Source organism: Nansenia antarctica (assembly GCF_963989245.1).
Source record: "Nansenia antarctica genome assembly, chromosome: 5".
Classification (NCBI taxonomy): domain Eukaryota; kingdom Metazoa; phylum Chordata; class Actinopteri; order Argentiniformes; family Microstomatidae; genus Nansenia; species Nansenia antarctica.
Window position 1 is genome coordinate 60,297,853 of NC_137690.1, and position 27,122 is coordinate 60,324,974.

Genomic DNA, 27,122 nt, shown 5'->3' on the forward strand with positions numbered 1-27,122 from the left:
GTGACTTCCTGTATCCACAACATCCTGAGTGGGCAGCGCTGGATCGAGCACTACGGGGAGATGTCCATCAAAAACACCAACAGTGACACCTGCCAGTGCAAAGTCACCTTTGTCAAGGTGAGAGAGCAACCACTCCTGTGTTCACGCCACACTAATTAATTACATTTCAAATCCAGAATGACCCATAACCCCCTACCCTTATTTTAGATCTGAAAAGAATTGAACATGCATTAGCATGCATAACAGCTCCATCTGCTGGAGGAAAAGAGTAACACCATTTGAGGGGAAAGCCCCCCAAAAAACTGATGGAAGTCACAAACAGATGAAAGAGTAAATTCATTCATATCTGAGATTAAAATACACTTAATTTTATTAATTAGATTTGGTTTGATAGGGTTTCCGAATTTGAGATCTAATTTGTCTCATTATTTGTTTGTTTGTTTGGTTGCCAGGCGAGATCATGGAACTCCACTGTGAACGAGATAGAGGGCGTGGTCACAGACAAACAGGGCCATGTCATCCACTCCTTATTTGGGAAATGGCATGAGGGCGTGTACCAAGGAGACCCACCCTCTGCCACCTGCATCTGGAGAGCGAGTGAGTGATTGGTCCCTGGGCCTGTCAGTCAAAACCCAAAAGACCATCAGTTTCAAGTTTATTGTTACATCCCATTATACAAGTATGAGAGTAAAATTCGGTTCCTCTACTAACAATAATTATAAGAGACAAGTGAGACAACTTGGACAAGTGACGCTAGTTGTAAAAGACGAATAAGACAAGAGACAAATGAGCAACACAAGTAGTAAAAAAAATACAAATAATAAAAATGGCATGAGTATATTGCACTTGTAGTATTGAGTAATATGACTGTGTGCTAAGGGTAGGTGGTCTGTGTACATGGCCGGTGTGCTTGGGGATGAATACCGTAGTCATTTGTCCTCAGTAAGCTTGTTTATCAGCCTGATGGCGTAGGGGAAGTAGCTGTTGGTTAGCCTCTGAGCTTTGGCTCTGAGGCTAAGGGAGAGGCATCTTTTCACATGATGATTATAACCCAATATTTAACAGATTTTCAGTGGTAACATGTCTCTGACTCTGTCTCTTGCTTGTATAAAGACCCCATGCCAGTGGACCAGCAGCAGTACTATGGCTTCACTCAGTTTGCAGTGGAGCTGAATGAGATGACGCCTCTCCTGAAGCCTGTGCTGCCCTCCACAGACACTCGCTTCCGCCTCGACCAGAGGTCAGTCAGACCACTGTCCTCCCCCTCTCTCCATTCCTCTTACTCTCTTTCACACTCGTCCTCTCATTTTGTTTGCTCTCACCCATCCCCCTTGTCACACAGTACCACCTCTCATATGCCCCGACTTCTCTCTCTCTCTCTCTCTCTCTCTCCTGATCAGGTTGTTGGAGGAGGGGAATATAGAGGGGGCTGAGGAGCAGAAACAGAGGATAGAGCAGCTACAGAGAGATAGGAGGAGAGTACACGAGGAGAACGACATGACACACCAGCCACGCTTCTTCAAGTACGAAACCATGTGTGTGTGTGTGTGTGTGTGTCTGTGTCCGTGTCTATGTCTGTGTCTGTGTGTGTCGAGTATTGGTGATGCCGTTGTGTCTGCCATTAGCTGATGGGAGATTGTTGTCCCATTTTTGCTTTGAATGCAGCTAATTTCTAACAAATTTGCCCGTGTGTGTGCTTAAAGACCAATAAGTAAATAATACGCCAGCACACTCAAATAGAAAGGTAAATTATAGTTTAATGCATAATCAGCATAGTCACTGTGGATGGTTTCAGCCGATCAACGTGGGGCAATACAGCGCTCATTTTGACGTGTTGTAGCTGATATCCTGGGGCTGCATGATGGGGTTGACCTACGATTCGTGTTTGAAAATTGCTATTAAGGTCAAAGTTTGATAGCTCATAGGTCCTCCCAGAATGATTTCGGATGTGCTGCGACGCATTTCAAATTCAAATAACAAATAACAAATTTTTGGGAGTTGTTATAGACCACAAACTATGTTGGAAAACACACATAAACTACTTAAAGACTAAAATATCAAAGTCTATTGCAATACTGCATAAAACAAAAGACATACTTAATCCAAATTCATTACACATATTGTACCGCTCTCTAATAGTTCCATACATAACCTACTGTGTGGAAGTGTGGGGAAACACATACAAAACAATCACAAATCCAATTTATTTACTACAGAAAAGAGCTATACGAATTATAAACAGAGCTGCCTATCAAGAACCAACTAACAAATTATTCATAAACACCTATGATCTCAAATTTAAAGAATTGGTGGACTTCAAAATGGCACAAGTCATGTATAAAGTAAAAAATAAGATGCTTCCAGACTGTATCCAGAGACTATTTCAAGTTAGACAGAGTAATTATGAACTCAGAGGAATATGTATGTTTATGAAAACAAAGATTAGAACAAATGCAAAACAAAGATGTATAACAGTTAAAGGAGTTAATTTATGGAATACTTTTGAAAAGGAAATGAAAATGTGTAGTACATTAAAAGGATTTAAAAAATTATTTAAAAATAAGATGATTAACAAGTATAAAACAGAGGTTTAAATATAGTTTTTGTTTGGTATTTTTATTTTATTTTTTGAACTTTTTGTTGACATGCGTAAGTGACATTTTGTTTATAAAAGTTTCAATGTTTTGATTATGCATTCATGGGGGGACATGCATACATGTAACAAGGGTAGGTGCAATAAGCCACGGCTTCAGCCTACACCTTTTTGGCCCTGATGTTATAAATTGTGACTATGTACATTTTCTTATATCTGTATTGTGAATTGTATAGGGGACCAAAATAAACATTCTCAATCAATCAATCAATCAATCAATCAAAATAGAACCCTCGAAACCCCCTTCACCAGAGTCATTGCCAGTCAAACACCTTTTATTGAAAAATGCTCGTAACTATATCTGACATTCTTCCTCACAATTTTACCAACAAGCTCTGTGAATGAAAACGTCAACACTGACAGTTTTTCTTTTTTAACAGGATGTGGTAATTGGTCTTTAACTTCCTACTCCAGCAGAGGTCTACCATGTGCATACTATCCAATTAGCCTCAGTACATTACATTTTGGGCATTTAGCAGACGCCTTTATCCAAAGCGACTTACATAGACATGTGTATTTGTTGTAAGTGAATCATCTATCCATCAGTCGTCGCGAGAAAAAGTGATCTATGCTCGGGCCTGAGGCCATTGGCAGTCTAAATGCTAGAAGAAGGATTTTTATTTTTGATTATTACTTACAGTAGAGAAAATCGACACGGGGGTAGAGGGGACGGAGAGGTTTCAGGAGGGGCTATTTAAGGTGTAGCCCATGAAGAGATGGGTCTTCAATCTACGGCGGAAGATAGGGAGTGACTGCAGTCCTGACAGCAGCCTCACATATCAAGCATGTCAGTTTCCGATTTAGTTCTGAAAAATACACCACTGAAGTGACCACAGTGCTGTAGGGTTGGGTTCTGCTCCATTTAATCAGTTCAGGGGAGCTTTGCTAAGTGGTAAGCACCTCATACTAGAGGTTTCCTGGGGCAGGCAGTTATACTTTTTGTGTGCCGAGTTATATGTTGGAAGCCTCCCTTCTAGCGCTGTTTCAGACACCATAGTGGATGTTTAACCAGGCCAGACCAGTACAGCTCAGCCCAGTACAGCTCAGCTCAGAGTCAGTACGTCTCAGCCCAGTACGGCTCTGTCGTGTATATCAGGGCTTACTCTGTCGTGTATATCAGGGTTTCGAATCCTGTAATGTTATATGATGGTCTCTCTTTGCCCATGTATACACTTACATACAGTACGGTATGTCTTCCATAAACCTTTGGTTTATTGCAGGCAAAGCTTGTGACTTTTTTCAACATTTCCTAACCGTGTTGTTAACTCTGTACAGTTATCAGTAAATACAGGCCTGTTTTTTTTTTTTAAATATACAGTATATGAATATTTTCAATTTAGATGCAAGAAACAACAAGGGAACATGCTTAATAACACAAAATAAAAACAGAAATGGTCTAATTGAACATACATTGTTAGGTATTGTACATACAATAATCATGAGGAATCAGATACTTTGGCTAAATAAATACCCAGTTCTTTTTGGAGCCTTGTGGTATGAGTCACTTGTTCTAAATGATGTAGTTGGTTAACAATACTGACAAAGAGGCCTGCAGCTGATTTCTCCACATTCCCTCCAGCAACACCATTGAGTACCAGTTTGTTTAGATCTGCTGGTCTGTTTTGGGGGAAAAAACAAATCATTTTTCTAGCAAAAGTCTCTCCAGGTCAGAGAGTAAATATGTGTAGTAGGTGATCTTGGGTGATATAGGCTTGTTTTGTCTTTTTACCCTCTGAGAAAATTCATGTCTGATGATAGTTTAGAAAGTTAACAAAGAAGATTTTATTCTGATGTCTGTGAGTCGTTTGGTGGTCACAAGACAAACTCATGTCAAGGAGAGGAAAAAACTAATCTGTGACGTACTGGCCGGGAATCGTACCCGGACCTCTCACGGCATGCGAGAATTCTACCACTGAACCACCAATGCTAAGCTGTCAAGTTAAGACAGGGGGAGAAGAAAACTTTTGCTGGCTGAAGTTGTACGGTAGTTTTTAGATGTGGAAAGTGACTTTGTGAGTTATTCAATAATTTAGTTCTGAGTGTTACTTTATTTTTGTGTTTCCTATATCCTTTGTATTTTTCTTTCTGAATGATAAAAGCATGTTGCACTTCTTTGTAAGACGTGTTGCAAAATGCACGCGTGTGTGACTGTTGTTTGTCTTTTTACAGGAAGTCCAAGGATGATACATGGGTGAGCACTAACACGTACTGGGAGCTACGTAAGGACCCTGGGTTCAACAGAATAGACTGCCCAGTGCTGTGGTGACCTTTAACCCTTAACCCTGCCACCTCCAGGCTCTGGAGAGAAGCTGCCCATTGGTACAGATTACGTTCCCCCAGTCCTGACCTAACTAGGGGAAGGAACACACAATTGACCTTAGATCAGCACTTATGTGGAATGTCACCCTACTCTGGTCAATGTGACCCAAGCCAAAACGTGAACTTCCTGCGTCCTGTGTGAAGAATTGGGTAGAGCAATACTGTTTTACTGCTGGTACACAAGATTAGCTTGATTTTTTTTCTTCCAATTCTATCACTGTCTTCACCTCTTACCATCTAAGGTCTATTTGTCATCTTTTATACTGTCACTATTATTCCTGTCTTTTGTTCGGATGCAGTCCTACCACCAAAGTGCCTTCATATGAATTACTGAAATATACATATGCTCGCAGATATGCAATCACACACTTACATTAGGTGAGGTAATTAAAAGTGCCTCAGTGCACTTTTATGACATTGTGATGTCACTCCCAGTTGAGTGTATTGATAAGCACTCAATAACATTGGTGGGGTCATGTGTTGTGAAAGGAAGATTGAACTGAACTTGTTATAAATGTATGACTGTATGATTCTGTCCAATCACGATCCAGATTGTCTTACCCCATAACCCAATAGTTGGGGACTCATGTACTCGAACTTCCTGTCACTAAGTGTATCAAACCTGTATGCTGCCTTGTTCTGATCAGTCGAGAAATATAATTTAAATAATACAGCAATAATATATCAAATGAATATGATCAATAAACAGTACAACTGTCATGTCAACAGCTTTTTTGTAGTGTGTTGTGTAGAACTGTCACGCTTGTGAAATAAGTTGTCTTGCAGTTCAAAAAAGTGTTTAGTCAACTAACAAGTTTATTGTCCAAACTAAAATAGTATTGTATACACCGGGTATAACAGGTAATGAAAGGCAGCTCAAATACATCAACATGTTTGAGAGACACACATTTTACATGAGACCCAAACGTGTGGTGACCTGAACGTGGGACTGATTAACGATAGCTTTCCTGTGGTAGATAGTAGTGTCAGAAGTGTCTGCGGCCCGTATTCATGACCTGTTTGATAGCATTATCATTGATCATGTGTCTTTACCGTTGGGTTTGTGTGGGGGTTTATTGTATGTATGCTGGTGAAGATAAGCAGCTCTTGGAGGCCATTGAGTGTGGGTGGGCAGGGTGTGGTCACTTGGATCGATAGATACTGGCTTTCTCTCAATAAACAACTCAAAAACACACTTGATGATTGCAATACAATACAAATGAGGCTTGGGCAACTACAGCAGGCTTCAACTACTGTATGTAGTGTGTTATGTGAGATGACCACTTCCTTATATCCTGTAGCAAAGCACAGTACCACACAAACACACACTCACCATTTCACATTGACCTCAATCTCTAGATTTTGTTGCTCCTATGGGGCTTCCTGCCTGCTCTCTCTTTGCTGATGGTGGTAGATGCAGGTGACTTACACCCGGAGCTACTGATCTATGAACATTATTGGTTGTGAAAGGGGGTTCAACCCCCATACAGAACGTCAACAAAAAAAATGTGGGTTTATTAGTCGATTTGCGACCTTTACGTTTTATGAACCATACTTTTTTTAATCAATGTGATGCCATTCCTCTATTCATGGCCCAATCCCACTTCTCTTTTTTACCACTACCCCTCGTTTTGGAGTGTCACTCGTTTTTTGGCTTGCCACACAGGCCAGTTCATGACAGAATAAAGGTGCTTTGTAGGCTAGCAACCTGTGCTCATACCCTGCCAGTCTGCACTGATATTAGGAGCGGTAACAACTTCGCGGCTGAATGTAGTTACATTTCGGGCGTCATATTATGCCATCAAAGGGGGAAAGAGAGGGGCATGCCCGTTCTTGTCTTAAAGAGACACACACGCACGCACGCACACACACGCACACACACACACACACACACACACACACACACACACACACACACACACACACACATGCCTCTGCTCATATGATAGTAATTACCTCGGTATGGGTGCTTGGCAGCAGGCGGGTCATGTGTTTAGACGTCGGGATCCCTCCCCCCAGTGTGATTGGCAACTCTCCTCTCCAATCCATGTCCTAGAAAACGTTAAACAGCCTATCATATTGATTCATCTCATGAATATGCAGTTTTCTGTTCGTGCGCTGGTCTTATCAATTAAAAGTGACTTTATAACGGAGCGGCAAGTGCGTGAAATGTTTTTGAGAATCAGAGAGTGCCGCTACTGACCAGGTGGAAACCCAGAAGACATTATTATAGAAGAGACGGCTCAATGATCCAGTGTTGATCCGGACCCAACTGTAGGTAGGCTGATGTGTGGCGGTGGGCTACTGATAAAGTTGTTGTGTTTTATAGACGATAGCCTAATTAATATGTCATACAGCAAATCCACAGTTGAAATATAATGGATGATTTTCACTTTTTTCGACATTTCCATATATTGCTTGAGAACACAAAAACTATTTTCATGCTTGAAGCCTTCCATAAAGTTAGTTTAGGTTATGTGGTTATGTTTAGTAAGTTTATAAGTACCCTGCTGTCACACCGGCAAATAGTCAATAATGACAGAAAGAATAAGAGAAAGAAATGTTTACATTTTGAAATCACATTGTGGACCACTCGAAAAGAGTTTTGAGACACTGTAGTACTATAAACATAAAACAGCATCTATACTTAATTTGTAATTGATGTAATACATGACACCACACACCAGGCTATGCAAAAACAACACAATTTACAATAAATAAAAGGACGTTTACGCAAGAAACTTGGGGTATAAAATGGCAGGCTTTGGCACAGGCATTTCCATTATTTTTACCTGATACGATTTCAAATTCACACTGTATTATGTTCGACAAGACCATTAAATGCCATATCATATCATCGGTTATGAATTCCCCAAGAGTCGGCAATGAGTCATATTGGGGAATTCATAACCGAGTCACTTTCTTATTAATAAAACCCGAACTCTCTCTATGCGCACCGCGTGTACTGCTGATGCTGACATCACGCTGTAAATATGACGGGCGCGCCAATCTAAAAACAATTAAAGATCACCATGAAGCTAGAGGGACATCTAGAGAAAGCCACAAGCTCTCCCCTCCTCTCTCTCTCTCTCTCTCTCTCTCTCTCTCTCTCTCTCTCTCTCTCTCTCTCTCTCTCTCTCTCTCTCTCTCTCTCTCTCTCTCTCTCTCTCTCTCTGAGGCACAGCGCTGTTTAAACTCATATCCCCTTGTTTACTTATAACATTCCAGACGTTCTGATGGATTAAGCCAGTGCTCTCTCGTTTCTCTCTCTCTCTCTCTCTCTCTCTCTCTCTCTCTCTCTCTCTCTCTCTCTCTCTCTCTCTCTCTCTCTCTCTCTCTCTCTCTCTCTCTCTCTCTCTCTCTCTCTCTCTCTCTCTCTTCACCACCTCTTCCGCTAGATTGCTTTAAATATTTATACTGTGAAAACTGAGCTAGTGAGTGCACATTGTAGTGACACCACACACACACACACACACACACACACACACACACACACACACACACACACACACACACACACACTCACCAATAGTGAGGAAGGGGACTGGTGAAGGGGATGTACAGTAGGGGGAAATTTATGGGGGAGCATGACATTGGGAAATCACCTAAATATACCTATTTCAGAAGTAAAAGCGGTGCGTGATTCATTTTAGTGCACATACTGTATCTAGCGAGGGAGCTGAAAGTCTTGAACTTTGAAATGTGGTTGAAATAATGTCGGTTGTTTGAAAAAAAAAAAGTTTAATGCTTAATGTCCTTTCAAAATCGAATAAAAATTCAACAGTGAATTCAACCTTTGCTCCACGACGTCGATTGATCACCCGTGAATGAACGTTAAAATGCCGGCTGGGTTGGAGCACTCAATTAGATTAGAGTCTGGGGAGATCTTCCCCCAACTAGAGCAGTAGAGGTGTGTGTGTGTGTGTGTGTGTGTGTGTGTGTGTGTGTGTGCTTATGTCACTGTTGATCTGTTTCTTTCCAGGTGTTGACCCCCCTTCTTAGGCGATGTTTGCCAAGGCAACCGCAAACTTTGTCCGTCAGATCGACCCAGATGGAGCTCTTATCCCCGTCTCCCGTTGTAATGACTCAGACAAGCTGGTTCCCATGGCGCTGGTTGTCAAGCGCAAGCGCTTCTGGTTCTGGCAGAGGCCCAAGTACCAGCCTTCTGACTTCACCCTCAGTCAGCTGCTGCTGGGGGAGACAGAGCTCTGTCCAGGTGCTGTAGGGCTTTACACACAGAACAGAGACACACACACTTCACACACTCACCTCACACTCACTTACACGCCTGTGTAACATCACACACTCACCTCACACTCACTACTCGTTCGTATAAACCACACACAGATACCACAGACTGTGTTCATTCACATACATGCCACCTGACCATAAAACTGTAACATAAATCTGTTTAACTCACTCTGTTTCTGTGTGTGTGTGTGTGTGTGTGTGTGTGTGTGTGTGTGTGTGTGTGTGTGTGTGTGTGCGTGTGTGTGCGTGTGTGTGCCTTTATGTGTGTGTGTGTGTGTGTGTGTGTTTGCTCATGTGTCCCTCTGTGGTATCAGATGTGTCGGAGTCCTACTTCCTGTCCTATGAGGGGAAGGTTGGAGACACTCTGAGTAGGAAACTCGACGTCGAGGTTGGGACTGGCAGCCTGAACGTTGAGGGGCGGGGCTTCTGCAAACTCCAAGCATCATTCGGCAAACTGAAAAAACAGGATGTGGACATACGGAGACTGTTGCTGGACTCTAAGGACAGGTTTGTATACATATCATAACACAAATACACACAGAGAAACATCTTAAACAGTCCGTTTTACAATTTTATGGTCAGGTGGCGTTAGTTTGTGTGTGAACGAGGACGGTCTGTGGTATCTGTGTATTTGTATGTGTGGTGGCGGTTATGTATTCATTTAAGTAAAGGCCTCAACCCAACCCCCCCTCCCCCCCAAGGATGGTGGACATGCAGCATGTGTTGGTGCAGCAGATGGAGAAGCGTGCAGAGGTGTTTGGTGTTCTCAAGGAGAGGATCCTCACCACCACTCCCTGCTCCATCACTGAGACCTGCCAGGATGAGACCACATGTGGAGGAGCGGTACTGGGAGTACTGGGCAAGCTGGGGCACAAGTCTGTCGAGGTGCATGTGAAGGAGGAGAGCAGTGGTCAGACAGACAGTGATGTCTCCGTGACGATTCCGCCTCATACTGTCATCGCGTACAGCCTCCTGGAACTGGAGGTAAAGAAGGACGGACACTATGGTGAGTTTGTGTGAGCGTGTGTGTGTGTGTGTGTGTGTGTGTGTGTGCACGTGTGTGCGTGTGTGAGCGTGTGTATACATGTGTGTGTGCATTTGTACTATTTAAGTGTTTATCTCTTACTATCACTTTTTCAGTATATACTATATACCAGTACGTAGAGTAGATACCCTAATTGTTGACTATACTGTGTGTGTGTGTGTGTGTGTGTGTGTGTGTGTGTGCGCGTGTGTCTGTGTGTGCGACTGTGCGTGCGTGCGTGCGTGTGTGTGTGCGTGCGTGTTCAGAGCTGTGCCTACAGCCTGGTACTCAGGGAGGCTTTGAGGCGGACTCACCGTCCCTGGACTCCTTTGATGCCCTCTGTGTTATGGATGGACCAGTGGAGTGGAGGGGGGAGAATGTTCCAGAAGGAGTGCCAATCAATGCACTGCAGATAGGTCTGTGTTGTCTTCTTCATTTGTTCATGCAGTGGGTCAATTAAAAATTACTGTTTTTTAATTCCCTGTGAGTGTGGAAGTGAAATTCTGTGGAAGTTGAAGTGATATGCTGAAGTGAAGTCAGTGGATTATCACCTTACAAAGTCGAGGGAAAACGGTCTTCCTCTTTTCCTTTCATTAACATTGAGCTATAGATTACTGTGGAAGGGGAAGTATAGCACTGAATTTGCAATACTTCCGATAAATTCAATTGGTGGTTTATCCAAACTAATGCCAATTCAACAACACATATCCCGTTTTGTCATTGCCCTTGGCTCCACCATAGCCATCATATGAACTGTCTGTCTCGCTCTCTGTCCCACAGACCTCCAGAAGTTGGAGGTATATCTCCAACCATTGGCGGTTCTGTCTGAGTCAACCCGTTTAGCTCTGTTCCAGAGCCTATGCGAGGTTCTACTGGACAGAAACAGTCTCACAGATCTTGAGCACATGGTAGGTACCACAGTGACATCACAGGATGCTAGGGTTATTGAGAAACATAGTATGGGAACATCGTATCTTACTTTGTTCAGCGTTAATTGATTTATTTCTCTCTCTCTCTCTCTCTCTCTTTCTACCTCCCCCTCTCTCTCAGCTGGAAGAGTGTTGTAGAGGTGAGACTTCTAACCAGAGTGAGGTAAAGGAATTGGCTCAAAACAAATCTGTCTGCGCCCTACTGGATCTGCTCCAGCTCGACCCAACCAATCAGATCCAGGCTGACAGACACACCACTCCTCCTCACCTGACCGCCATCCACCTGCTGGTCAGCGCCATAGAGGGTGAGAGAGAGGGTGTCCCTGCTTATAAATACCTGGGCATTTGGTTTGCCAAAGAGTTGACGTTTAGGAAACAGACTGTTTGTTTTTATAGGAATAGAGACAGATTGTTTTTATAGGAATACATCTTGCCTTTCCCAGAAAGCGGATTTTGCAATTTACCTTCATGCCAGTGCTTGATTATGGTCATATCATCGACAAGAATCCAGCAGCATTCATGTGGCTCAGTTGGTAGAGCATGGAGTTGACAACGCTTAGGTTGTGGGTTCGATTTCCGCTGGGACCATACTGAAACATGTATGCAAATACACTGCAATGTAAGTCGCTTTGGATAAAAGCGTCAGCTAAATGCCATATATATATGTATGTTTATAACTTACTCCAGTGTTGTGTGTTACCCCAGCGTTACCTGATGCTACTCTGACTCTGCTGGGACAGTGCCGCCCTGATGTCCTGGAGGCCCTCAACACACTGGTCAGTCTCTTTCACTCCTTCTGAATCAACTTGCTGTCATATCTGATCGACTGTTTCACTTTTCACATCCCAATCAAATCACATTGTGCTTCATGGGCAGTTAGGCACTGGTTAGTTAGGCAATAGGTACTATCCAAGTGTCCCGATGAGCTGTCTACCCTGTCTGTTCTCTGTCCAACAGATGACCAAGCTGACGAGGAACGGTCAGTCCCTCCCCGCTGAGTCACTGCCCCTCCCCCTGCAGGATGACATGGCATTTCATTGGGCAGAAGAGCTCCTCTGTTTGTCCAATGTAACGCTGTGGAGAGAGAAGGAAAGGTTGTGGGCGAAGACTGGGAGCAAACAAGGAGTTTTTCCATTGGTTCTGTGTATCACTGTGCAAGGACTTACGTCCCTTTGTTCTGGGCCAAAGTAGTGTGTGTGTGTGTGTGTGTGTGTGTTTTTTACAGGGTATGTATGTGTCTCTGTGTGTTCAGGTTGTAGAATGTAAGACAATATATGTCACACTTTGTACCTGTGTGACAGAGTGGTCAGAGCAGCACTGTGGTCCCTTGTCTGTCCTAGATGTGGCACATACACAGTACACTCCTAACTTCCTGTTTTGTCATTGCTGTGACATTTATTCACTACCAACATTTCAGGTCAATAGCCTTCCTCACAAGGTGGCACATACACTCCTACCAGAGCTCGTAGACCTTCCACTGATCCTCAACAAATGATATGAAAGAGAGATTTTACAGCAAGCAGACATTTCATGTGGAAAGAAACTTCTAGATGCACTAAAATGTTGCTCTTAATGCAGTATTTCGTATAAGCTTTTAAATACTTAAATACTTGGCTATTGCTATTTTATACATATTATATTTATCATACCATTTATAGAGAATGAGTAAAAAAAATGCATGCATTTTAAATGTTTTTGTCATTTAAAGCTATTCTTATGTAAACGTAAATCAAGTTATGTGTGTTTACATACCTCTATTATCCAACCATACATTTTACTCATAGTGGGGTGTGGATTTATGCTGCTTTTAAATGTATAATTTGGGCCACTGCTTTTGCTACTAAAACTATTGCCATTTCTGTGTGAATGTGTGTAGTAAGTTTATCATGCTGCCTCTGTAATACATTGTCATTGCACCTTTTGATAGATTAGTCTCATGTGTTTTAATGTTGTCTTGTTGACAAATGATTGTTAATGCTTCAATAGAATGTTAATATCTTAAATGAAATATATATTGTATATTTAAAACCCACCCATTGTTTCTGAGTGATTTGTATCCTACATGCTGTATTCCGATTGGTGTTGTGGGTAGGGAATATAACTTTAGTTACTGAAGGTACTGAGTCATTAAACATTACACTACACAGTACAGTACACTACACACCAAAAACAAAAGGCACACAAACTCGTGAGATAAGTTAATTTATTGTAACTATGTATTGCTATTAGAAATGTGTTTTAGAACACAAATCTGTTGAGTTGGAACTTTTCAGAATGACCATAGGGAACAATACAACTTTTTTATTAGGGGCAACAGGAAGTGCTTTGGCGCATACTGACATGAGGGGAGAGAAAGGAGGGATAGCATTGTTTTGGTCACATTAGTAGAACATCTTACATACAGTACAGGATAGATTAGAAACTGATATTCTGATGGCCACATGATTTTAGACAATACGAACCGTTTCAAAACAATGTAGTTTTTTCAATATTTAGACAAATGGAAAACAAAAATGTCAAGCTAAGCTAAAATATCACTATAGCAACAAAAGACAGTGAATACTACAGAAATAAACCCAAAAAATGGACAATCAAAGAAAGACTTGAGTGAGACAGACCGACACAGTGTTAGATCCTGATATCATACTCACAGAAGGATGTGTAGATGGGAGATTTTACATTACTTACTTAATTTTTGCTTAAAGTCATAATCTTATACAGGTAAATGCTAACCTCCAGTACATACTACAGTACATGGGGGTGGTTCTGGGTAGGGGGCGGTTCTGGGTAGGGGGCGGTTCTAAGAAACACACAAGAGGGCTTCACAGGATTCTGACACGCTAGTTGTCATGGCAATGACAGGTGCCGTTAACAGGTTTTCCAGGAATATTCCACGGTGTCCCGTCTTCATTCTTGACCCTGTGATGACAATAATAAATAGACTCTTTCGAATAGTCCCCGGGGAAGAACCTCTCGTTCTCAGGAGAACAACTACAAAACAAACAACAGCAATAAATTAAAAAATATGGCCCAAATGTTTGGCCTGATGTTTCTTTTTTTTTCATGTTTGAATCCCACGTTGGTATCAATAGAAAGATCTTTCGTAAAAAGTTACAAATACTAAAATAAATAAGCACTCTTTCCCTTTGAGTTTCACGTAGAAAAAAGTTCCATCATGTGCAGGGTCTCTGTTTCTCCTCTCCTTTACCCTACAGTCAAATACAGACACGGTCGCTGCAACCAGGTCAAACAGTGACCGCTGGGTGACTCTTGGATTCAATAGACCCAGTTGACCGGGACCCACTGTGGCTCAGAGCAAAGTTTGTCGACCGCGGCCTGTAGAGACTCGAAGGCGTGGTCCAGGTTGTTGTTGACGATGGTGAGGTCGAAGTAGTGGCTGTAAGCCCTCTGGATACGAGCGCTCTCATCCACCGTCTTCCTTAGGTCCACGTCCTGGCAGAGAGAAGGACAGGGAATATCAGTGTGTGTGTGTGTGTGTGTGTGTGTTTATGTGTAAGCATGTCTATTCCTGAGACAAAGTGCATAAATCTGTGTCTGTGTATAAATACTTCTCCAATACTGTGATTTCTAACTGTGAATATGGCCAGAGAGAGAGACCATGCTGAGTGGTTAAATGTTTCTAACCGTGAGTTGCTTGGTGGTGATGCCAGCGTCGACCACGGCTTTGTGCATGCCTTTGAGCGTCTCAAATTCCGGCGCTGCGATGAACACCACGTAGGGCATGAACTCTGCCGTCTTCAGGACCTTCAGTGCCTACACACCAGACAGACACACAGACCAATGAGCCGGTCAGTACAGACAGACATAGACGAATGAACCTGCCGCTACAGACAGACACACAGACCAGTGAGCCAGCCAAAATAGACAGAGAAACTCTCCATTGGAACCTAGATTTCTTTGTTCAATCTCAGCCATCTCAACACCTAAATAGGATGATGATGATGATAATAATAATAATCTCAATAGAATTGCACACACTGGATGTGTGCAGGACTAGACACAACCCGACCGTATCTCTATGGCACTACAACCAGAAAAGCTTGAAAAGTGCTACATGCATTATTAGCGTTATCATAACTGTGTTTTTTCCCCCCCAAAAGCCTACATAAAAGCAATCCGTCATCGCCATCGATCCGAGACGCGTGTTCTGACCTGCGGGTTGACGTCCAGGATGCAGGTCCGGCCCGTCTCCACCACCTCCAGGATGGAGTCCATCCTGGTGCCGTACAGATTGCCGTCGTACTCGCCGTGCTCCAGGTAGCGGCCCGCCTTCACCTCCGCCTCCATCTCTGACCGCGTCACGAACCGGTACGAGTTACCGTCCAGCTCGTCGTCTCGGGGACGCCGAGAAGTGACTGTCACAGGGGGAGAGAGAGAGAGAGAGAGAGAGAAGACAGAGAGAAAGACAGACAGAGGAAGAGGGAGGATAAGTGAGAGAAGAATCAAAGGGAGGAGTGGGTTCTGCAATCAGCAATACCGAGGAGTCTCTGTGTTGTTTTCAGACAAGGTGGGAGTTTGGCGGTTTGCTCGTTCGACACTCACATGGGATAGTGGCGCCGAAGCGGGTGGGGTTGAGGATCACCAGTCTGTTCTTCAGGCTGCGGCGGCCCACCCCCTGTGCTCCTATCAGAACCAGCGTCTTCCTCTGGAACGGAGGCATCTTGGCCACCTCCTCATAGATCTGCAGCTCGTGCCTGTCAAACTCTACTCACGCCCAATCACAGAGAGGCGCACCGTACGATCAGCCAATGAGAGAGGAGAACATAAGAGTAGTCAATGCTCCTGATAGAAGTTGCCCATAGGTTCCAATGGTAGGGACAGATTTAAGATCAGATAATGGGTCACTAGTAGGTTCAGGCTGGTTGCTAACCTGCGTTCTTGGCTGTTAGGTACATCATCTTCTTCTTTTTCTTCCCAGTTAATGTGCCACATAGGATCCCTATAGAACACATATAAGCACACATAAATATACAACCTTTGTACCTTTGTGTTACCGTATACATACAGTACATACACATAGAGATGTCATTGCACAAGACAGCCAAAAGGGGGCAGTCTCAACTAACTTCATGAGCTTGTGTTCTTTTTCCTTTATTGGGAAGAAATTAAGTGGTAAAATCATATCCTTAAGGTAATTCACTGTATTGTTTTGCAGGTACATTTATTATTATAATTATTTTATATCATTGTTAAAGGTGAAGGATGTTGTTTAGCAAATTGCTCTCTCTTTGGTGACTCTGTAAAGTAAGTTGATTTGATTTAAGATGGTGCTAAATGACATAAATGATAAATCAGTGATAAAGAATGTTCATAGCCTGGCACTGTCTGAAACAGTGGGAGACAAACCAAATACTATGCTGCTGTCAATCACTAGTTAATGAAATCCACTGGAAACGGAGCTCTCTCCACAGATTAAAACAAAAGCAAATATAATCAGTTCATAGAGAGCTAAAATAAAGATCTGACATTGCCATAAAAGGTGTGTTGAGGTACCTGAGCCTTCATAGTCTCGTGGGACAAAAGCTTTCCTCTTCTCCTCCAGGAACTGACTGGGGATCAGGCCCGTGGCGCCGCCAACCACATGACACGCCTGGCAGAGGAGGAAAGAAGACGCCAGACAGTCATCAGTCCTGCTCAGAGAGATTTTGTAAACCAATGCAACCTCTTTTCGTGTGTGTGTGTGTGTGTGTGTGCGTGTGCGCGTGCTCCATCTGTGCATCTCAACTGACTAATGGCGCTTTTCCATTGACCGGCCCGGCACGGCTTGGCACGGCTCGCCTCGGCACGCTTTTGAACAGTTCTGGGTACGAGACGTTTTCCACTATACAGGAACGACCCGGGACTGTAGGAGGAGTTACGTGTCATAAGATTCCCCCCGCTATACAGATCAGCGGGGGGAAATGCGATAAGAATTATGTCAAAATGCAGCACTATCGTGCACAGATCAGCCTTACAACATGTAACGTTAAGTGCCTGTAACTTGCCGCTTTCAGTTCTAGTAGACTAGTTTAGATCTCGCAACCAGGGAAATGCCGACACGATTCTATTTTTATTTCTCCTGACACGTTGAGCACTGTGCTTTTTTTTGTTGGTGAACTACCGTAATAAGCCTAAAAAACTCAACTGTTCAAAAAGTGCAACTTCTCTGCTTTCAGAAACTGTTTGAATTTTTTAGATTGGGCATATAGTTCATGAATTACGATAGTTTGAAGGAACGCTGTAAAATCCTGTCTGCACCCACAGCTCCGGTTTCGGAGCAAGACGCGAATCTATCGGCATTAGTCAAATACATGCTCACATCCAGTCATCAGCTCACTGCTCTCCATCAAAAAGGGCACATCCAATAATATTACATAATAACAACTGCTCTGATTAGATTGCTTAGATTGTTTAATACATCAACGGGGGGGGAAAGCGAGATGAACTCTGAGCGAGTATCATGCTTCCTCCAAGACACGAATCTACCGGCATTTGACTGCCGCTGGACTGAGGAACAGCATAGGCACAGCACATCGCCATAATAGCGATTTTTTTTGTTATGCTTGTTGTAAATAAAAGTTCTATGATGCATTGAAATGACATTAAACTAAGATAATACGATGGTTAGCATACATTTTCGAATCTTTATTAATAAGCTATTACAGAAACAGTAAGTGACATTTTCCTGGAGCGAAATCTGTTGTGGTATTTTAAGATGGCGGTTAGCAAAGAAATCTATGAACATGGGATGACGATTTCCATTGACCAATCAACGGTGTGCAGCGTCACACGTCACACGCAGCCTGGCAAAAAAGTACCTTTCGCTACCCATCCCGAACAAGAACTATTTTAGTTCTTGTTCGGCACGGGTACCAGAAATGGCACGGGTACTTTTGGCAGTGGAAAAAGGATAATAAACCGGGCCAGCCCGGGCTGGCCCTGTAGTGGAAAAGCGCCATAAACTGACTGCTTCTACTGCTCCTGCCTCTCCACTGCTTCCTGCCAGGAATCAGCTTTCTTTAAGGTGGGAGAGCATTTTGATGAAAGTCATCTATGAGTGGAGGCCACTTTCAACTGTTGAGATGCACCAAACACGCTGTCCAGTCAAAACCAATGAAACCAATGCGTTGGTCACCTGCCACCAGTTGGGGTCCTCCCTGTTGACAATCTGAAGGATGTCCCCCTTCTTGAAGTCAAGTCCCGCTTCTCTGCATGGGATCAGATTGTCATTGGCTGCATAGTAGTCAAAGTGTGGCTGCACGTACACCTGAGGAGGAGAGAGATGTTCAGAGTTAACCAATAGTGCATCTTCAACCAACAATCACTATCCATCTACCACCAGCCAGATTATACCTTAACACCAAGGTAAAGGATACAGTTGTTGGTTCAAGGATTAGGTTTTAGACACATGTTGGAGATAAAGCTGAAGCTTGTGTTTGAAACTGTATGTGTTCACCGCCCACACGTGTGCGCACACACACACACACACACACACACACACACACACACAGGAATGAGGGTGAAGGTCAAAGTCATGCTGCTCTAGGACTCCTTCAGCACACACACACGCACACACGCACACGCACAGTGTATGCACAATATCCAATATCCAGTGTACCACACACCACACCAGTTCACACCATACCAACTGCACAGTGACATTTGCCAAGGGGGGGTGACTGGTCTTGGTAGTGTCAACTTACACAAGCCAAGACTTAGCCACACATTTTACACATCCAATGAACGTGAGAGAAATTCAGGATCCAGAGTGTACAGTGTATGTGACTGCACTCGCAAGAGTACAGTATGATGTGTGTGTGTGTGTGTGTGTGTGTGTGTGTGTGCATCTCCCTGCCCCAGTTACCATGTGGAGAGTTATTAATAGGGCTTCCAGGGTTCAAATTCCAGCACTCGGCATTCTGGGATGGCCCAAGGACAGCCCCTCACCACCTCCTAACATCTGCAGCTGTTACATAGCCAAGCAGGAGTATGGGTTGTGGGTGTGGTGTACAGTATGTGTGTGGTATGTGTGTGTGTGTGTGTGTGTGTACCTGTGGTGGGGCTGGTGCGTCTCTGTAGCTAGGCAGGATCTTCAGTGTGATCCCTCCGCTGCAGTCCTTCAGCATCTCCTGCAGCTCCGTGGGGTTGTTGCCTACGTCCCGCCCGTTCACTTCCTTAATGATGTCACCCACGTGCAGCAAACCCTGCCTGTCAATCATGGCCCCGTGGAGGATCCTGGCGATGACCAGGTCCTCCTTCTCCACACGGAACGTCACACCCTGACGGACATCAGTGGAGGATGAGCATTGCACACACTAGTATAGAGGTATTCTCACACTTAGTATAGAGGTAGTCTCTCACACACACACACACACACACACACACAATCAAAAAGTGAGAGTCTCTCTCTCTCTCACCAGTGGTTCTCCAGCCTTCTTGCGGATGCCTATCATGCGGACGGCGTCAGCCTGCATCAAAGCGTTGTTCACTTGCGCGTCATTGGTCAGCTCCGGTTGGGGCGGTGCCTCGTAGCATTTAGACGCCACCATGTCGTGAGCCTCGAGGAGTGACTGGGTAAGGATGAGAGGAGGAAAGAGGGCGAACAGAGACAATTGAGAAAAAGGAGAAAATTAGAAGAGTGGGAGAGGAGAGGAGGAAGATAAGGGGAAGAGGAGAAGGAGGGCAAGGTGAAGGAAAATAAACGAGATGGGGAAAAAGTAGGGGTTGGATGAGGATAAAGAGCAAAAAATGAGAAGGGGGAAATTATTTAGAAAGGCAGTAGAATGAGGGGGAAACGTGAAAAAGTCAATAGAACAACAGGGCTATAGACAGTGTAGGCGTAAACGTACATATAACACATGATGTAATGCATCTCTCTATGCCTGCCTCCCTCCCTCCCTCCCTCCCTCCATCCCAGTGACTGGGTCAACTGGGTCTTATCCTCAAGCTTAAAGCACAATGGCTTCTGATTGGACTAGAGGCTTTGCCCAGCTCAAGGGTCTTAATCATTCTATTGGTTCACACTGTGAAAAGCCCCTGGGGTCCCGCCCCTGGTAGGTCCAGGGATGGAGGTCAGCGCTCTAATAGAGTAGGGATTGTTAACCTTCAACTGCTGGTAACCGTGCCTTTGCTGTCGCAGACCCCTAGACTGTGGAATAGCATCCCCCTCTCAATTAGATCTGCCCCCTCCATTGACACTTTTAAATGCAGACAACAACTTATTTGTACTCTAGCGTTTCCTTTAAGTGATTATTTTTTGTATGTGTGGTTCTTTTTGTACTTCTATGTGTGTATTTTGCTTGCATTGTTATGATTGTGCATATTGTGATTTTATGCTATCCATGTTTAGCACTTTGGTCAGCAAAAGTTGTTTTAAATGTGCTTTATAAATAAACTTTTGCTGTCAGAACAGTGATTTTAGGCGTGAAGTGGGGTAGTGGTGGTCTAGTGGATAGTGAGTTGGACTTGTGATCGGAAGGTTGTGAGTTCAAATCCCGCCTGAAGCCACACCACTACTAGTGTGCCCTTGGGTAAGGCACTTAGCCCTCAGTTACTCCAGGGGGAATGTCCCTGTAATTCGTAATTGTAAGTCGCTTTGGATAAAAGCGTCTGCTAAATGGCAAAATTAATTAATAAGTCATTGACTCGTGTCGGGTGGTTGTACCTGGAAGTGGGGCTCCTGGAGGATTCTGGAGAGTTCCGCTGCGCTGTCGCCGCGGACGGTGAGGCCGCTGATGTCACCCAGGATCTCTGTCACCAGCTCCACGTTGTTGTCCTGAACCGCCTCCAGCTTCCTGTCCTCCAATCGCTCGTGAGCCTGGAGAGGCCAAGGGGGGTTCAAAGTTAAAGGGTAGGGGGTCACACACACACACAGACATGGAGGGATTTAGAAGCTGCTACTTTGTGTTTGGTTTGGTTTGTTTTCAGCGCAGAGTTCATGTGGAGTAGTGTTGTACATTGTCATGGATCGCATTCTTCTTCTTTCTTGGATGGTGTACATTGTGCTGTGCTGTTTTGTTGAAGGGTGTTTCTATGCTGTGTTATTTCTGGATAGAAGCATTACAAACACCACATTTTAATTGGGGCATGAGTACGTTTACCCAAGCGGGTCTGACTGTCACCAAAGGGCGAGGAGTCTGTTTACTCTAGTGGGTCTGGAGTCCCAAGACAGGCAACTCTGCCACCCCATATCTACCTCCCCTTTCTGGGATCAGGCTCTATCTGTCACCACCAGACCCTTAGCTGCCTGGGTTACCTTCGTAACATAGAGTAGAGTGACATCACCATCTGGCTAGCTAACCTAACAAGCCGGCAGATGTCAGATCAGTAAACTGTACAATTGGTGTGCTGTGGTGTGTGTATGTGTATCTGTGTGTGCGTGTGGTACCTTAGTTAGTGGACACCTTAGCAAGCTCGTACTGCTCTGTGTGTTAGTCTCTGTGTGTATTCTCCACTAATGTGTGTGTGCTACCTTGGCGAGTGACCGTACAATAGGACTCTCCATGATGCCTCGGAGGAAAATCAGGTCGATGTCTTTGGCCCCCATAGAGGTGGGCAGCTCACCCAGGTTATCCAACACCTGCTGCATCGCTATGGAGACACGGTGAGGGACAGAGAGAGAGAGAGAGAGAGAGAGAGAGAGAAAAGGGGGGTGTTAGTCGTGAACACTGCAACTGTGGATAAGACCAGACCTGGATCCAATACATGTCAAATACTTTCAAATACTTGATTTAGTAGGCTTGGTTAAATGGAACCAATGAAATAGTACCAAACCAAGCACACTGTAAATACTTTCCAGTATTTGACATGATGAACTTAACCCTGGTTCCCAGAGTCTACGCATCAGATAAGCTTCACACCAAACTTTTGGAAAAGTTATCAAATTCAACACCAACTCTGATAGCCTCTGTAGTTCCTCAAGCATAAACTGACGCACTATAAGCCCTGCGTACAGTACAGTACTGCGTCCAGTACACTCTCCTCAGTGGAATTCCCCTCAGATTCCCCACGGTGGAGCAGAAAGTTCTCAAACCTGCGGCCACGACTGCAGTTCATTCACTCTCAGTAGACCAGTCCAATTCAATGCAGTTGATTGGCCAAAACGAGAGTTCAAAACCAAACTGTAATGTATTCCAGACCGCGATCAAAGTCACTCCTCAATAATGAAACAACCCCACAAATAAACAGAGGGCTTCTCTGCAGTCTGGTTCAGTGCTGCAGCTGGTCCGTAAGCTGCTGTGGTCTTGCAAACCCGAACGGAAACTAGATGACTCAGCTCAAGGGGTTTTATCACACAGAACTGATCAAAATGAAAAGAAAGCTACGTTGTTTAGTTCAGAAACAAGACTTGTGTAGTAATTAGATACATTCCATGGTCCAATTATTTCAATTTCAGTCCAGTCTGTTAGCCGTTTGTGGCTGAGATTGGGACTCCTCTAAGCCTGTGTGTCCCTGTCCTGTCCCTGTCCTCAGTGCAGCAAGGAGAGCTAGCAAGCTAACACAACAAAGCCCCTGTAAGCCACTGTAATATACTTACAGCCCTGAGAAGATAGTGTGGTAAATATGTACAGTCAGTCACTAAGAACAGGGCACTATAAGCATCTCTCTCAGTAATTCATGTGTATACACAATATGTCTCTCTCAGGTTAAAAATAAAGTTGTCAACTCTAATTCGAAGCGCTTACACACTGTCAGAGGTCGTCTGAGCTGAGAGAGGGGTCATTACCCTATAGTGATGTGACTAAGTGGGAGGAGTGTGATACTACCAGAAATACAGGACCTGAAAATAAAACTCAGACAGTCACACACACACACACACACAGACACAGACACAGACACAGACACACACACACACACACACACACACACACACACACACACACACACACACACACACACACACACACACACACACTTTATCACAGTCTAGAGAATTACAGGGGAGAACTGTAAACATTTTAATAGTAGATCTTCTAAACCATGGCTTTATCCTAACAGTATGTCGACAACAATACTCCTACGTGTGTTCACATATTTATATGAATCCATGAAAACGCTCACACAATTTTACTCAGAGACTAAACAGACACAAACACACTCTCATATACTTTACCAACAACAAACACACAATTTCAAACTAAGGCCATAATTATACCATATACACCCACACACAGCCATCCATAAACACAAAAACAGCTATTAAACCACGCCCTGACTCACTCACAGACTGACTCAGATCATCTCTCTTTCAAGCTCTTATATATACAGAGGCCACACACAGACAAACAGTCACGCACACACACAAATACATACACAAACAGACAGTACACACACACACACACACACACACACACACACACACACACACACACACACACACAAGCACACAAGCACACACACACAATCTTGGGGCCCCCAAAACCACCATGTGCTCCCAAATTCCTCACATTCTCCTGGAAGGTACACATGATCATTCTGGCATCTAGGGTGTGTAACTATGTGTGTGTGCTGTGTGTGTCCGTGTGTGTGTGTGTGCTTGTATGGGCAGGGTGGCTGAACAAAAAGATGTGTCCTGACTTGATGCCATGCCTCTATCCCGTGTCGGAAAGACTTCTTGTGTGTCTGACTCAAGTGTGAACAGCTAAGATGGCTATTCATAGCATAGAATGAACTGACATTAACCACACCCCAGATACAGTGTACTGTACACTATAGAAGAGGTAGACACCCCTCAGTCTCTCCTAAGTCAGTGAATCCACTCTTATCCTAGCCACCAAGAGACTACAAATGGAATCCACAGCAATAAGAATTTGGAGATTTGGACCTTATTCCTTATTCTATCACCAGGCAAGGAAGACACATGTTAAAGCTTGGTGCTGATGAACATTGCCAGATTTATCTATTCACTGAATCTCGTACAGCAGAGAAGTGGTTGTTCACCTCAGCCGGTCTGAGAACAATGACCCCCCACCATGTGTGTGTGCGTGTGTGTGTGTGTGTGTGTGTGTGTGTGTGTGTGTGTGTGTGTGTGTGTGTGTGTGTGTGTGTGCGCGGTGTGTGGCGTGTGTGTGCATTCCACTACAGTATTTTTTTTAAAAGATGGGGGATGGATGAAAGCCTTTATAATCCGTAAACATGAGATGCATAAGCATGATTCAACCACTACAAACTCCCCTACACAGTTACGCTGGAATAAACAGCATCAGTAAGTGTTGAGCCTAACTCAATGGTAGAGAGTTATTCACCGTCTCCTTTTCATTAACTTTTTTCATTCACATATACACATTCCCTCTCTCTCTTTCATCTACCCCTCTCTACAGTGAACTGTGTAGAGAGGGATACATCTTAACTGTCCCTCCAAAAGAACTCTTCATCCCCACTACTCCCCCATACAGTTTCTCTACTGTAAATAAAAACAATTAAAATAATAAATATATATATATTCTTCTATCCTTCTTCTAGCATTGTGACTGCCAATGGCCCCTGGCCCTAGCATAGATTTGTTTTTTCTTATGATGACTGATGGATAGATGATTCACTTACTTAAGACAAATGTATTTGTTGTAAGTCACTTTGGATAAAGGCATCTGCTAAATGCCAAACATTTTAATGTAAATGTAACCATGTGGCACACGTGTATACAGTGACTCACTCCTCTTCTGAGACATCCTCCCTCCATCCCTCCATCCCTCCATCCCTCCATCCCTCTCCCCGGGAAGAACAATGCACACATATAACAGCAGGAAATGTCTGGCAACCTGGTCAACTGTACCTACACACCAAACACTATCAATGTCTGACCCAGTGGATGCTGATAACTACCTGGCACCCGCATTCTTCACCCCCAAACAACCATCTCTCACCCTTGATAAGAAATATGAGGCAATCAATCTTTCCCCATTGTACAAAAAATCTCTCTCTCTCTCTCTCTCTCTCTCTCTCTCTCTCTCTCTCTCTCTCTCTCTCTCTCTCTCTCTCGTTATGTAAAAAAAACAATAATCATGCGTTGAAAGTAAGAAATATCTGGCAACCATGTCTCTCTCTATTGTGATTACATATAATATCTGGATCACATCACTTCTACCACCATCTCTAACGCTACTTAAAATAGTGTTTAATCAGACTAGTATCTGTCTGATAATAACAACAGTAACACTACCTGGCAACAGACTCTCCATTGGATCAATATCATTTTATCATCCCTTAAACAGGAGAAGAGAGAGAGGAAATATTATCAAGCCATCTATCAGCAGTCATCGATTTCTGGTAACCCAGTCTCTCACCTCCGGACGTGTTGGCACCCTCTGTGGGCTCGGCGGCCCCCTCCCCAGCCTCTCCCGTCCCACCAGCGTCTGGGGGGGGCTCCACCTCCACCCCATTTATACAGGCATCCTCCATAGCCAAGACCATCTCCGGGGAAGTCGGCAACTGATGCTAAGCTAACCGCTAAGATAGTGAAACACTGCTGAGTGACAGTGGGTCTACAATGCGCTGCTCTGGCACGGAAACCACAGAAAAAAACTGTGAGCAACAGCCTCTTAAGTCTCTAAAGAGAAAGAAGAGATGAAGAGGGGATTGAGGACAGAGAGTGAGAGAGAAAGACAGACACAAAGAGCGTGACAGTAGAGGGGGATTAAGTAGAAAGAGATTTTCCTTTAAAAAAAAAAAAAGAAGGGAAAAAATTAAAAAGGAGTTGGGAGAAAGAAAGGGGCAGAGGGAGAGAAGGAAAAAAGACAGAGAGAGAAGTAACAAAGAGAGAGAAACAAAGCAGAGAGAAGGAGCGAGGTGGAGACAGAGAGCAAGTTCACACAGATGTGAACACGGATTCAGTTGCACTCAATCCTCTCCCGCGACACTCCTTTTAATACCACCCCGCCCCCCAGCCCCAACCCTAACCCCCTGCCTCACACCTAATCCCGAAATCCTCTCCTGCTGTTGAGGATTCATTTTAGTACCCAGTGTTTCCTCTACATGCATTTCATCGTGGCGGGCCGCCACGATGGAATTTCCTCCGCCACCATCCAGATTTCTCAAAAAAAAAAAAAAAAAAAAGTTCTCCAAAAAAAAAACAAAAAAAAAAAAACATTTTAGCTGATTAAAATATATCTGATCCTAGATCAGCGCTATAATGGATGTTGACTAAAAGTGCACCTAAATCCACGCCCATCTCTCTCTAACCGCTGATCCAAAATCAGATTAATGACATTCAGTTGACGACGTGACACAAGGGCTCCTGATTGGTCTAAATGTGAACTGTGGTATTATTGTTATTGTGTACAGGCCACCGTAGTGACATCCGGGGGGTATTCCATCAACATCGCTAAAGGGAAAATCCAGGTTTAGTCTGATAAATCTCGCGAGAGTTCTTACAAATATCCAGGCATGCTTGAGTGTGTTGTTGACAATCGTTCATGTCCTTCATTAAACGTTTAGCTTTGTCATTTGATACGCCGCCTACGACTACCATCTCTCTGCACTACAGTAAACAGTTAATCAGTAACGTTAGCCGCTTTTGTGCTCATGTAGGCCTACTTCGTATTATATTATAGCTGATGATCTTTGTGTGTGTATGTGACTGTCAGTCACAAGTTTATATTCTGTATATTCATTATTAATTTTTTTTGGCCATCCTCTAGTTTTGGCTGTGATTAGAAAAAAAAAAAAAAAAAAAAAAAAAAACGCTGTTTTGAGCGCGCGTGCGCGTTTCATGCGCGTGCACGCGAAAAAAATCGCGCGCGCTACGCGCGCCGTCACGGCCACCCGCCACCATTGTACAAATTCCTGGAGGAAACACCTTCTCTTACCTCCTCAACCTACCCAAAACGCACACCAGCTCTTCTCCTCCCCTTAACAAATACACCACACACACACACAAACATCCACACACACACGATCACTTTGCTCTTACATAAGCCATCTTATATAAGTGCTACGGGGGGCCTGACCC

The 27,122-nt window shown here is 43.9% G+C and overlaps 3 protein-coding genes across 3 annotated transcripts in view; 2 read left to right on the forward strand and 1 right to left on the reverse strand.

Annotated features, from left to right (window-relative positions):
• osbpl3a (oxysterol binding protein-like 3a) overlaps positions 1-5,886 on the forward strand; it is a 14,192-nt gene extending 8,306 nt beyond the window's left edge. Inside the window, exons 17-21 of the mRNA XM_080532603.1 lie at positions 1-117; positions 453-597; positions 1,114-1,240; positions 1,401-1,523; positions 4,823-5,886. The exon at positions 1-117 is cut by the window's left edge and continues 28 nt beyond it. Of these exons, the coding sequence (XP_080388729.1) occupies positions 1-117; positions 453-597; positions 1,114-1,240; positions 1,401-1,523; positions 4,823-4,919 (609 nt within the window). The 3' untranslated portion in view covers positions 4,920-5,886. The remainder of the gene's footprint in view (positions 118-452; positions 598-1,113; positions 1,241-1,400; positions 1,524-4,822) is intronic.
• Positions 5,887-8,977: 3,091 nt separating this feature from the next.
• On the forward strand, positions 8,978-12,367 carry gsdmea (gasdermin Ea; the record flags this gene model as incomplete). The annotated part of the gene is made up of 8 exons (XM_080531784.1): positions 8,978-9,188; positions 9,538-9,730; positions 9,925-10,229; positions 10,514-10,663; positions 11,028-11,155; positions 11,298-11,481; positions 11,882-11,952; positions 12,143-12,367. The coding sequence occupies 8 exons, from the start codon at positions 8,978-8,980 to the stop codon at positions 12,365-12,367; spliced, it is 1,467 nt and encodes a 488-aa protein (XP_080387910.1).
• Positions 12,368-14,452: 2,085 nt separating this feature from the next.
• On the reverse strand, positions 14,453-25,585 carry pals2b (protein associated with LIN7 2, MAGUK p55 family member b; the record flags this gene model as incomplete). Its single annotated transcript, XM_080532516.1, has 12 exons — positions 14,453-14,629; positions 14,822-14,950; positions 15,350-15,552; positions 15,740-15,901; positions 16,068-16,136; positions 16,691-16,787; positions 18,312-18,443; positions 19,228-19,455; positions 19,594-19,746; positions 20,841-20,993; positions 21,648-21,766; positions 25,459-25,585. The coding sequence occupies 12 exons, from the start codon at positions 25,583-25,585 to the stop codon at positions 14,453-14,455; spliced, it is 1,749 nt and encodes a 582-aa protein (XP_080388642.1).
• Positions 25,586-27,122: the final 1,537 nt, after the last annotated feature.